Genomic DNA, 13,053 nt, shown 5'->3' with positions numbered 1-13,053 from the left:
AAAATTTAGACTAGACTAAGGTGCTCTGGATATGCTAAGGGGTGGTGATGAAATAAACTATCATTCACCGAGTGCGGTGGCTTATGCCTGTAATCCCAGAACTTTGGGAGGCCAAGGGGGGTGGATCATTTGAGGTCAGGAGTTCCAGCTAGTCTGGCCAACATGGCATAACCCCATCTTTACTAAAAATACCAAAACTTGCTGGGCGTAGTGGTGTGCACCTGTAATCCCAGCTACTCAGGAGGCTGAGGCATGAGAATCGCTTGAACCCAGGAGGTGGAGGCTGCAGTGAGCCAAGATCATACCTCTGCACTCTAGCCTGTGAACAGAGGGAGACTCTGTCAAAAAAACAAAGGAAGGAAGGAAGGAAGGAAGTGAGGGAGGGAGGGAGGGAGGGAGGGAAGGAAGGGAGGGAGGGAGGGAGGGAGGGAAGGGAGGAAGGGAGGGAGGGAGGGAGGGAGAGAGGGAAGGAAGGAAGAAAGAAAAGAAAGAAAGGAGGTAGGGAGGGAGAGAAGAAGGAAGGAAGGAAGGAAGGAAGGAAGGAAGGAAGGAAGGAAGGAAGGAAAGAAGGAAGGAAGGAAGGAAGGAAGGAGAGAGAAAGCTAGCAAGCAAGAAAGAGAGAGAGAGGAGGGAGGGAAGGAAGAAGGAAGGAAAGAAGGAAAGAAGGAAGGAAGGAAGGAAGGAAGGAAGGAAGGAAGGAAGGAAGGAAGGAAGGAAGGAAGGAAGGAAGGAAAGAAGGAAGGAAGAAAGGAAGGAAGGAAGGAACTATTACTGAGGTTACAGGTATCCCTCAATTGGTTAAAGGTGTACACAGCTTTCCAGCAAAGCTCTTGTTAAATCTGGGCCTCTTAGACACAGCTGTGGTTTGAACCTGACTGATGTATAATGCTGGCTAGTAGCTAATCACAACTCATACCCTCCTGATAGTGGGCTTTGGGTTCTTGCCTAGAATTCTGCTCAGTTTTAAGCAAAGCTTGCAATGTGGGCTGTTTGTCCACTTTTCTTGTGAGGAAAAGGGAAGGAAAGCAAGCAAGTTTGTTTTTTTTTTTGTCTTTTTTAAATTTCAATGAGTTTCTTGGCTAAGAGTAAACACCTCATTAATTTTAAAGATATCAGCCTACAAACATTATTAATGCAGCCCGAATAATGGAGAGCATTAAAGGGAAATGTGAAGGAGTAGCACATGCAAGGTGGAACACAGTCACCTACCAAGCGCTCCTGAGAACACTGCACACACCATTACCTACACTGCACGGAGGAAACAAACACAGGCAAGAGATGGGGCAGGTAAACAAGGGCGTGAGCTTGCATTCACAGGCACACATGTGCATACACACACACACTCTCTCTCTCCATAGAGCAGCTATTATTTGTAGTTACACGTCACCTTCCTTCACCCTAAATGTTAATTCGTCAACAGCAACTGAAGGTTTTCTATATACTATCTCCATTTTAATTATGATGAACAGAGACAGTGAGAAGATTGTTTAATGGAGGGGAGGCTTCCCTGGATCTCAGAGCCACGGTTCAGTTCCTCTGCTCTCCTCACTGCCATCCTTCCCTGCTGGGTACATGTTGAAGTGGAAGTGTGCTGGAGGCAAGTGCAATTTGATTTCATGCTCTTGGAGCTTTTCCATGGGTCCTTCTGCCCTGGGGGTGGACGTGGGGCTGGCTTCCACCCTGGTCCTCAGGAGCAGAGTAGGGAGAGAATCCTGAGTAGAGTCACAGATCATATTTGGCAGGGCAGGAAGCCAGACTCAGGAGCAATTCTGCAGCTTCAGAAAGACTAAAAGTGGATTCAGTGACGATCAATTTTCTGCCTGCCAACCTCGCTCACCCTCCATGCATTTCTGCTCTGTGCACAGCGCCTAGGCTCATTCTCTTACTCCATACTGGACATCCCACTCTGAATTTAGCAACCAAGGCACCTGGGTTTCCTTCAACAGCCATTGACCAGTGATGTGAAATTCAGAGCCTGATTCTATTATGCCAACACTGGGCCTGCCAGGGTCCTGACAGCAAAGGACCATCTCCTCTTAATCTACTTGCCGGCTGTGTCTCAGTCCAGGCTGCTCAGCAGGAGGTTGGGGACAGGTAGGGAAGGCAAGAGAAGCAATAATCTATTCTAAATTCATCGTTACCCTTGGCCTGAGGTACACTGCTGCCATTTATCCTAAATCAAGTGCTCTGGATGCCCTATGAGTTTCAGCTAATGTGCAATCATAGCTGCTGACTCTGGGACACAAATTGTTTATCAGAGGACACCACCGATGCTTTGGAGTCGGGCTACGTTCCACAGGGGGCCCAGAGCACAGGCACTTCTCCCTACAAAGATGTCTGTGCACAGCCTGGGACCCGGTCCAGCAGCCATGGGAGGGGAGGTTTCCTCCAATATATTATTGGAGGTGCTGGTTCCCAGAAACAGCAGGGTGAGCATTTGATTTTGCATGGCAGTGGTTTTTTTTTTTTTCTTTAAAGAATGAGGGTAGAAGTGGGAGGAGGTAGGAATACAATTTAGGAACTTGTGTTGGATGGAAAAGGGTGGACAGCTGTGGAAACTAAACCGAGCCCAACCACAGATATCCTCACACCAAGTAAAGTGTTTATTTGGGTAGGAATTGGGGTGCCCACAGGGTGTCCTAGAAAATGCAAAGGGGCATTTGGGAAAGAAATGCCTTTATCCTCTTTTTCTGTTATAATTTTTTTCTAGATTAGGTGGAGTAACTTTGTTGAGATACTTATTGAATGCAGCTCATAAACTTGATAGAAGATCAAGATCCCTCTAAGCGCCAGCAGATCATGAGAGAGAGAGAGAGAGAGAGAGAGGAGAGAGAGAGAGAGAGAGAGAGAATTTAGAGCCCCAGATATCCTTTCTGGGTCACTCAAGTGATTTGGGACTCACAGACTGACTTTCTGCTCATCCAGTGCAAACCCATAGTCTAGATCCAAGAAACTCTGACTCCGGTGCTTAAATGGCAGCAACTTTCCTGTTCTTTCTGAGTTGGGAATGCTGGGAGGGGCTTTGGAGAGGAGGAAAATGGGCTTCTGTATGAAGCGGAGTCTGGGCGTCAAAATTCCAACTATGTCATAAAGACGGTCATGCAAAATGAGTACTGGTGGGGTCTACCATCAAGGAGGCAATTAGAGGCTAACCTTGGGGCCTATTCCCTCTCCAAGGAGCTCTCCACACACACATTCTGAATTAGATTGATCTCTTTCATTAACATCAATAGGCTCCAAATACCTTTGTGTACTTATTATTACCTGGCTTTAATGGATAATGAAATTGTGGCATAATATTGCTAACACCTGAAGGGTGTCTAATGGGGAACATGGACTGAAACTAAAGTGCTTTTTCTTCCCTTTCTGTGGAATTTAAAGGCACCAGCTCCTTTAGTCCATTAGAAATGGTGGGCTGTGGGTAGGGGCAGTTTTGCAGACAGCAGTGTCTCACTGAGCAGGTGACATGCCTTCTACTCGGCAGAAGCAGGAGTCACTGCTTCTTGCATGATCTGCAGAGAGGTCGCCCGCAGAAAGACTGATCTCAAGAGGATAGCTCCCATTTGGGCTAATTCCACATTTCCATTATATTGGAAGTAAAAGTAGCACTACTACCAGACTCCAATACAATTCCATGAACATCTTTCGGGTTCTTACATGTGCCAGGCTCCATAGTGAACACTTAGGACATAATGATGAATAAATGAAGGTTCCTGACATCTATCACAGATGCCCAAAATCTGCCCAGGGAGACACAATAGCAATATCCACAAAGCTGAGCACTTACTCTACGCCAAGCACCATTTTAAGAGTTTGTATCTATAATCCTCACATCCCTAGGAGATGGGTGCTCCAAGTATCTGCATTTTTACAAATAAATGAATTGAGGTGCAGAGAAGTTAAGTAACTTACAGGAGGCTGCAAAGTGACTGGTGGAGCCTGGACTTGAACCCAGGCAACTTGACTCCAGAAACGACGTGACTAATACTATATCACGCTGACACACAACTAAAGGCAGAGCAGCATATTCCGGTCCATTCTTTGCCATTCGCCCACTGTGCATTACTTGGCAAGTCACGTGTATTAGTGTCACAAGGCTGCCATAACAAAGTAGCCCAAATTCGGTGACTCAAAACAACAGAAATTCATCTTCTTGCAGTTCTGCAGGCTATAAATCTGAAATCAACACTTGGGCAGGGTTGGTTCCTTGTGGGCATTCTGAGGGAGAATCTGCACCTTGTCTCTCCTCAGGCCCTTGGTGGTTGCCAGGAACCCTTGGTGTTCCTTGGCTGGCAGATGCATTGCTCCCATTTCTGCCTCCATCTTCACATGGCCTTCTCCATGTGTGTCTCTTCTCTTTTTATCAGAACTCCAGTCACATTGGATTGAGGGCCCACTCTAGTATGACCTCATCCTGCTCTAGTACATCTCCAATTATCTCATTTCCAAATAAGGCTACATTCTGAGGTTCCAGGAAAGACATGAATTCTTGGGGGCCCTTTTCAACCTAGTAGAGTCTGCAACCCAAAATTCACTTCTGCTCCACGTACAAATACATTCAGCCCCATCCCAACATCCCCCAAAGTTTAACACAGCATCATTCCAGTGTCAACTCTAAGTCCAAAATATCATCTAAACTCAAAAAGTCCCAAATCTCATTGTTTAAATGATCTAAAGCAGGTATGGACCCTGACTATGGTCCATTCTGAGGCAAATTTTCTCTCCCGCAACAGACTCATGAAACAATCACCAGAATCTGCTTCCTGATCCTACAAGATGGGATAAGGGCAGGGAACTGTCTTATTAATGGTACTAACTTCAGTATTTAGGATAGTACCAGACAACCTGTTCATGCTCAATTAATGTTTATTGAACAAAGGAATAAAGGGCTCTGATTATCCAATGAGATAATAAAAACAAAAAATTTCTGAGAACTAGAGTTTCTTTAGGCTACACTGGGTTTGCAGGGAAAATTAGTCTAGTCCTGGCGCTATGGCTCACGCCTGTAATCCCAGCACTTTGGGAGGCTGAGGCAGGTGGATCACCTGAAGTCGGGAGTTTGAGACCAGCCTGGCCAACATAGCGAAACCCTGTCTCTACTAAAAATATAAAAATTAGCTGGGCATGGTGGCGGGCACCTGTAATCCCAGCTACGCAGGAGGCTGAGGCAGGAGAATCGCTTGAACCTGGGAGGCGGAGGTTGCAGTGAGCTGAGATTGCATCATTGTACTCCAGCCTGGGCAACAAGAGCGAAACTGTGTCTAAAAAAAAAAAAAAAAAAATTAGTCCATAGGCAACATTGCCACCTAAATCAACCACAAGAAAAATGTGGGTTCTTTCTTCTGGAAGAAAACCAAAACCCGAAACTATATGTACTATTTCGTGTGTCTTAGAAATGTGAACATCCTTCCTAAAGGTAGGAGAATGGATGAGGTGGTTTTGGAAGGCCTATCTAGTTTTACCATTCTATAAGCCAAACAAAGATGAGAGATGTCTTTGTTTCATGTTACAGCAGAAGCTAATTGTCCACCCTTGTCCCTATGTCTTTTCCCTCTGCCTTCATTTACTGTTGACATCCAGTGAGGACTATCTTTCTGACAGGGTCAGCTAATAATATGCAGGGCTTAGTGAAAAATGAAAATGCAGGACCCCTTATTCAAACGTTATTAAGAATTTCAAAATAGCACCAGTGGAGCACTAAACCAAGTGCAGGACCCTTTCAAGAGCAGGCTCTGTGTGACTACACGGGCTCCATATCTGCAAAGCCCGCCTACCTCCTAACCTCTTAGCTCTTTCCACAGCTCTCCCTCAGATGATTTCTCGGGGAACACATAGTCTGATAAACCTGCACTTTCTTGGAAATCAGGGACCTTGAGGGGCCACACCATCCATCTCTGGCTCTGTCCCAGACATAGATTTACTGTTGTGTCAGCCTCTGGGTGGAGAGGTGTCATATCAGCTTGCTTTCTTTACATAGGGACGTTCTGTAGCGAGCACAGCTGCTCATCTCAGTTGTACCCAAGATATTTGGCAAGGCAAAAGTAAACTGCTTTTTGAAAAAGGAGGAAATCAAGGCATGGAGGGGTTGACTACATCATCCAGGGGGACTTAAACTAGCCCATGTAGACACCTGGAATCAAGGGGCTCAGGAATTCTGTCCCCTTGATTTTTTTTTTTTGAGACAGAGTCTCACTCTGTTGCCCAGGCTGGAGGACAATGGTGCGATCTCGGCTCACTGCAAGCTCCGCCTCTTGGGTTCAAGCGATTCTCCTGCCTCAGCCGGGACTGAGTAGCTGGGACTACAGGCACACGCCACCACACCTGGCTGATTATTGTATTTTTAGCAGAGATGGGGTTTGACTGTGTTGGTCAGGCTGGTCTCAAACTCCTGACCTCAAGTGATCCACCCGCCTCAGCCTCCCAAAGTGCTAGGATTACAGGTCTGAGCCACCACACCTGGCCTGTCCCCTTGATTTTGAGTCTGGGCTTTTTTCTGCTCAACCAACATGCCTTCTTGTACTTTGCTTATATTTTTCTTCCCCTTTGTGTAGTATCTGCCAAGTCGCTAGGGAGTGTTCCCATTTCTACCCTCTAGAGTCAGCAGGCGTGGTCACCCCCTCACCCTGACACCACAAGGCTAGATCACCAACAGCCCAGACTGGGTCACAACATAAAACCCCCATGGACTCTGGCCACTTGACTCCCTTTTTCCTGCCCCCACCTAACCACACCCATCTCAGTCACTGCATGATGACAGGAGCTAGAGGGGTGCAGGCTGATGACAGTTAATTTCGTTGTTGCTTTCCTTGTTGACTGCACTTTGGTAGAAATGTGTTTTAACCAAATTATTGCAAAGCAGTGAGTGACGCTCTGGTTTAGGCTTTTGCAGCCAATTATGGCTTAATGCGAATGACAACAGCCAGACGACAATATGCCAAACAACTCTGGCTTGCCAAGCTCCACAGAGTCAGGATACACGCCCAGACCCAATGGCTGGAGAGCCCCTACTCTTATCAGTAAGGCGATGTTTCATCTCCCCCAGTCAAGCTCTTCCCCCAGCACCTCCTGCTCCATCCCTGGCCTCTGCACTTCATCTCTGCCCTGGCTCATTTCTTTGTGACACTCTTCTCCGGTGGGAGATGGGGATGAAGGATAAGAACCCTGCACTCGACTCAGAGAGGTTGAGTCAGGTCAAGAGTTGTAGCTATCCTGTCCTGGGAAAAAGCACTGGGCTTAGAATCAGAAGATATGGGGGCACATCCCCGCTCTGTCCCTTACTCAACTTACCCACTTTAGGGGGCTCAGTTTTCCTTTCGAAAATCTATAAAATGGAGGCTATTACCTACCAAGTTTGCAGTGAGGATTAAATAAATCACACCATATGTGTGAAAGTGTCCAGCACACTATCTGATACATATTGAGCAGTTCATTGTTTGGTGAATCAGAGAAATGGGAGATTTCAAATGTTATTTTGTCCAAATCCAACAGCAAAGGGCCCAGAATACTCATTTGTTTAATAAACATTTATTGAATGCCCACTATAAGATAGGTCTTACTTTTGGCACCTTGGGGGATTATCATTACCCCAGAGATGGGATGAGATGAGAGTCCAGGCCGTAGTGGGGATGCAGCCCTGCCATTCACCCGTTTCTCTTTAAGAAGGATGAGCATAGAGTATGTGCTTATTAAAGACACTGCCCATCATCATTTCAAAGAAGTGAGGTATAAAAATTGGCAACAACATTAGTAATTTTATGAGACTCAAATTCCAAGCTACAAGAGTAACTCTGTGTGGCCAGGACAGTGCAGGACAGCAGGACAGCTTCAGGTGGCCTCCACTGAGACCCACTCCTCCACCCCTGCATCTGTGCTCCTGGAGACAGAGCTGTGGCTTGCAAAGATGGGACCGCTGGTCATGTTTGGCCAGTGGGGAGAGGGAGTGGGCAGGGGAAGCAGTGGCAGGAGATGGGAGGAGGGAGGAGGGCTGAGTGGGGGTACTTAGCTCTCCATTTCCGCCAATACCAGTGGAGTCAACACCAGACAGACTAAGAGAAAACCATAGGTCCTGTCTGGCAGCCTCTGCACAGCTTTCCCTTCAGGTCTGGTCACCACGCCAGCCCTTGGCTCCTTCAGGCCTAAGGGTGGTAACAGCTCACCCAGTCCCCCAAAAGCCCTGGGGTCTGCCCTGCATCTTGTGGTTTCCCTATAGCCTGCTCACACCTTGCAAATAGTCTCGTTATTGAGCCCTCTTCAAACTTCCAAATTTAATTGTGCAAGTTTTCCTGCCCAGAATGATAGACACACAGGCGGTAAGGAGCTCAGAATCCAAGGAAGAAGATATATTAGACCAAAAAGTAATACAATAGGCCAGGCACGGTGGCTCACACCTGTAATCCCAGCACTTTGGGAGGCCGAGGCAGGGGGATCACCTGAGGTCAGGAGTTCGAGACCAGCCTGGCCAACATGGTGAAACCCCGTCTCTACTAAAAAAACAAAAAATAAGCCAGGCGTGGTGGTGCACACCTGTAGTCTCAGCTACTCGAGAGGCTGAGGCAGGATAATTGCTTGAGCCTGGGAGGTGGAGGTTGAGCTGAGATTGCGCCACTGCACTCCAGCCTAGGCAACAAGAGTGAAATTTCGTCACACACACACACACACACACACACACACACACGTAATACAATATATTGCATAATAAATGGTTTCAGAAGGAAGATTTTAGTTTCAAAACAGTTTCTCACTTACCAGTTGTGTGAGTTTAAACAAGGAATTCAACCCCTTTGAAACTCAGTTTCCTTGTTTGTAAAATGAAGTTAATGATACCCAGCCTTTAAAGTTGTGAAGATTGAATAAGTTAAGTTTATGAGCCACTGAGTCTGGTGCCTGGCACACAGCAAGTGGTAAGTAAATGCTAGCTACTGCTTCTTATTATAACTATTAATACTATTAATATTAGCTCTATGTAAAACTTAAAGGATTTTTTTCTCTTTTCTAAACCAAAAAGTAACCTGAAACATATTTCTAAGATAAGTTACACAGACTTTTTCACATTTTTGCACATTATGCAAAAATGTTGGGACTTTGGGGAGCATTCCTGGCTATGAATTTGGCCAAATCTGAGTCTGTTGGCCTAGACCCTCTTTTCATTAGATCGCTTGTTCCTGGCCAGGTGGTGATGCGCAGACACCCCCTGGTCTACGTCGTGAGTCTGCTGATTCCTAACATCTTTCTCATGCTGGTGGACCTGGGGAGCTTCTATGTGCCACCCAACTGCCAAGCCAGGATTGTGTTCAAGACCAGTGTGCTGGTGGGCTACACCGTCTTCAGGGTCAACATGTCCAACCAGGTGCCACGGAGTGTAGGGAGCACCCCTCTGATTGGTAAGCAGCCTCAGGGTCACTGGACACTCATCTTACCTGACCCCTGTGAAAGATCTGATGCTGGCCAGGCATGGTGGCTCACGCCCGTAATATCAGCACTTTAGGAGGCCAAGGCGGGAGGATCACTTCAGTTCAGGAATTCAAGACCAGCCTAGGCAACATAGTGAGACCTTATCTCTACCAAAAATTTTAAAAATCAACAGGACATTCAGTGCATACTCACTACAACCTCCGCCTCCTGGGCTCAAGTGATTCTCCTGCCTCAGTCTCCCGAGTAGCTGGGATTATAGGTGCACACCACTACACCCGGCTAAGTTTTTGTATTTTTAGTAGAGATGGTTTCAACATGTTGACCAGGCTGGTCTCGAACTCCTGACCTCAGGTGATCCGCCCACCTTGGCCTTCCAGAGTCCTGGGATTACAGGCATGAGCCCACCATGCCTGGCCTGTTTGTTTTTATCCTCAGTTTCAACCAATAACTCAAAGTGACTGAGTCATTGATTTAGGCTATTCAGGAACCTGAGGCAGGAGGATTGCTAGAGTCTAAAAGTTTGAGTCTGGAGTAAGCTATGATCCCACCACTGCACTCCAGCCTGGGTAACAGAGCAAGAAGGGAAGGGAAGGGGAGGAGAGCGGAGGGGAGGGGAGGGGAGAAAAAGAGAGAAAAAGAGAGAAAGAGAGAAAAGAAGGAAAGGAAGGAAGTACAGAAGGAAAGAAGGAAGGAAGGAAGGAAAAAAAAAAAAAAAAGAGCAAGCCGGATGCATTGGCTCACACCCAGTTAATCACAACACTTTGGGAGCCTGAGGTGGGAGCACTGCTTGAGCCCAAGAGTTCAAGACAACATAGTGAGGCCTTGTCTCTCTCTCTGTTTTTTTTTTTTTTTTTTTTTGAGATGGAGTCTTTCTGTGTCTCCAGGCTGGAGTGCAGTGGCGTGATCTCCGCTCCCTGCAACCTCCGCCTCCTGGGTTCAAGCGATTCCCCTGCCTCAGCCTCCAGAGTAGCTGGGACTACAGGCGCCCGCCACCATGCCCATTTAATTGTATTTTAGTAGAGACGGGGTTTCACTGTGATGACCAGGATGGTCTTGATCTCCTGACCTTGTGATCCGCCCAAAGTGGATCTGGCCGTGAGGCCTTGTCTCTACAAAAAAAAAAAAAAAAAAAAAAAATTTGCCTGGTGTGGTGGTGTATGCCTGTAGTCCCAGCTTTTCAGGAGGCTGAGGAGAGAATCACTTCAGCCCAATAGGTTAAGGCTACAGTGAGCCATGATTGCGCCACTGCACTCCAGCTTGGGCAATAGAGCAAGACCCTGTCCCTAAAGAAAAAAAAAATCTGATGCTGCATTTCAGACTGGAGGCTAACTGCACCTCTTCTGGCTTCCCTCAGGGCACTTCTTCAGCATCTGCATGGCCTTCTTGGTTCTTAGCTTAGCTAAGTCCATCGTGTTGGTCAAATTCCTCCACGATGAGCGGCGTGGTGGACAGGAGCAGCCCTTCGTGTGCCTTCGAGGGGACACCAGCGCTGACAGGCCTAGAGTGGAACCCAGGGCCCAGCGTGCTGTGGTAACAGGTGTGTGAGAAGCCTTGTGCTTCTCCCGTGTCTGGATTGATCACCTTAAAAATTCATTCCTGTTGGTGATGTACTAGGTATTGCGTTGGCTTACATGAAAAACCTAAAACAACTGCTTCTTAACCTGGCTGTGGCATTTTATATTATCTCTCTGGAGACTGAAGGCTGCCTCCTTTTGGCTTTCTAGAAAGTCTCATTTTGTTGTTTTTTAGTTTGTTTTGGTTTGGTTTTTTGAGACAGGGTTTTGCCATGTTGCCCAGGCTGGTCTCGAACTCCTAGGTTCAGGCGATCTTCCCTCCTTTGCCTCCCAAAGTGCTGAGATTGCAGGTGTGAGCCACAGCGCTCAGCTGAAAGTCTAATTTTGGCTTGAAGTTCAGGCCCTCAGTTACTCTTTGTTTGTTTTAACAGAGTCTCACTCTGTCGCCCAGACTTGACTGCAGTGGCACAATCTTGGCTCATGGCAGTCTCTGCCTCCCAGGCTCGAGCTATTCTCCTGCCTCAGCCTCCTGAGTAGCTGGAACTACAGGCGTGTGCCACCATGCCTGGTTAATTTTTGTATTTTTAGTAGAGACAGGGTTTCGCCATGTTGGCCAGGCTGGTCTCGAACTCCTGACCTCAGGTGATCTGCCCACCTTGGCCACCCAGAGTGCTGGGATTACAGGCATGAGTCCACCGTGCCTGGCCTGTTTGTCAGTTTTTATCCCCAGTTTTAACCAATTACCCAAAGTGACTGAGTCATTGATTTCAGAATAGGAAAGTGCTGGCATGCACATGCACACATGTATACACGGAGCTTGTGTACATTTAGATTCTAGTTGCTTAATGTGAACAAGTGTAAGAATCATCCCAGCCCCTAAAGCTCCTACTGAGTCCATTTGGGCTGACCTCTAGCTCAGAAAATCTCCTGAACGGATCCAGCACACGTACACCCTGCTTACATAATACAGCTCTGACGTGTTCTCCAGGCTTCCTGCAGTACAATCTTGCCTCCCCTAATCGGGTGGGGAGAGTACCCAACCCAAACACAACCCACTGCTCAGTTTCACCCACAACTGTCCTTGAAGGATGAGGCCATCAGTGTCAAGAGAAAGTCCAGGTGGATCTTGGTAGTCCCTGGCTCACCCAGGGTGTTTTCCTCCATCATACAGAGTCCTTGTTCTATGGAGAGCACCCGGCCCAGCCAGGAACCCTGAAGGAAATCTGTTCGCAGCTTCAGTGTATCAACAACTATCTCCAAACTCAGGACCAGACAGACCAACAGGAGGCAGAGTGGCTGGTCCTCCTGTCCCGCTTTGATCGACTGCTCTTCCGAAGCTACCTTTTCATGCTGGGGCTCTACACCATTACTCTGTGCTCCCTCTGGGCACTGTGGGGCGGCGTGTGAAGACTGAAGTGTTCTGATCTCAGTAATTGTGCTGGCATTTAAGAGAGAGAAGAATGGGAATGACAGTGGGTTAAAAAGCTTTCTGGGTCGGGTGTGGTGGCTCTTGCCTATAGTCCCAATGCTTTGGGAGGCCATGGCAGGAGGATTGCTTGAGCCCAGGAGTTTGAGACCAGCCGGGGCAACATAGTGAGACCCCATCTCTACCAATAAATAAATAAATAAATAGATAGATAGATAGCTGGGCATAGTGGCTCATGCCTGTACTCTCAGCTACTTGGGAGGTTGAGGTGGGATTTGGGAGGCCACGGCAGGAGGATTGTTTGAGCCCAGGAGTTCAAGACCAGCCGGGGCAACATAGTGAGACCCCATCTCTACCAATAAATAAATAAATAATTAATTAAAATAATAGATAGATAGCTGGGTGTAGTGGCTCATGCCTGCACTCTCAACTACTTGGGAGGTTGAGGTGGGAGGATCGCTTGAGCCCAGGACTTCAAGGCTGCAGTAAGCCATGATTGCACCACTGCACTCCAGCGCGGGCAACAGAGCAAGACACTGTCTCAAAAAAAATAAAATAAAAGGCTTTCTGCCTTCATTGCCTTTCCACCTAATAGTCTGCTGTGTGATCCAAGAATCATATGTTCATGAAAATGTATAAACAGTATAAGTGTACAGTAAAAAAGTTAACTTTCCTTCTTATCCCAGTCCACTCACCCAGAGT

General features: G+C 47.2%; 1 protein-coding gene across 2 annotated transcripts in view; it reads left to right on the top strand.

Annotated features, from left to right (window-relative positions):
- Nucleotides 1-12,443, top strand: part of HTR3B (5-hydroxytryptamine receptor 3B) — a 41,388-nt gene extending 28,945 nt beyond the window's left edge. Inside the window, exons 7-9 of one of the 2 annotated variants that reach the window (XM_010372369.2) lie at nucleotides 9,170-9,380; nucleotides 10,766-10,948; nucleotides 12,097-12,443. In XM_010372369.2, coding sequence (XP_010370671.1) covers nucleotides 9,170-9,380; nucleotides 10,766-10,948; nucleotides 12,097-12,332 — 630 coding nt within the window. In that variant the 3' untranslated portion in view covers nucleotides 12,333-12,443. The remainder of the gene's footprint in view (nucleotides 1-9,169; nucleotides 9,381-10,765; nucleotides 10,949-12,096) is intronic. The other variant, XM_030918745.1, reaches the window with a different exon arrangement.
- The last annotated feature ends 610 nt before the right edge of the window (nucleotides 12,444-13,053 follow it).

Source organism: Rhinopithecus roxellana, chromosome 15, assembly GCF_007565055.1.
Source record: "Rhinopithecus roxellana isolate Shanxi Qingling chromosome 15, ASM756505v1, whole genome shotgun sequence".
Classification (NCBI taxonomy): Eukaryota; Metazoa; Chordata; class Mammalia; order Primates; family Cercopithecidae; genus Rhinopithecus; species Rhinopithecus roxellana.
This window is presented reverse-complemented; position numbering and strand designations above follow the sequence as displayed.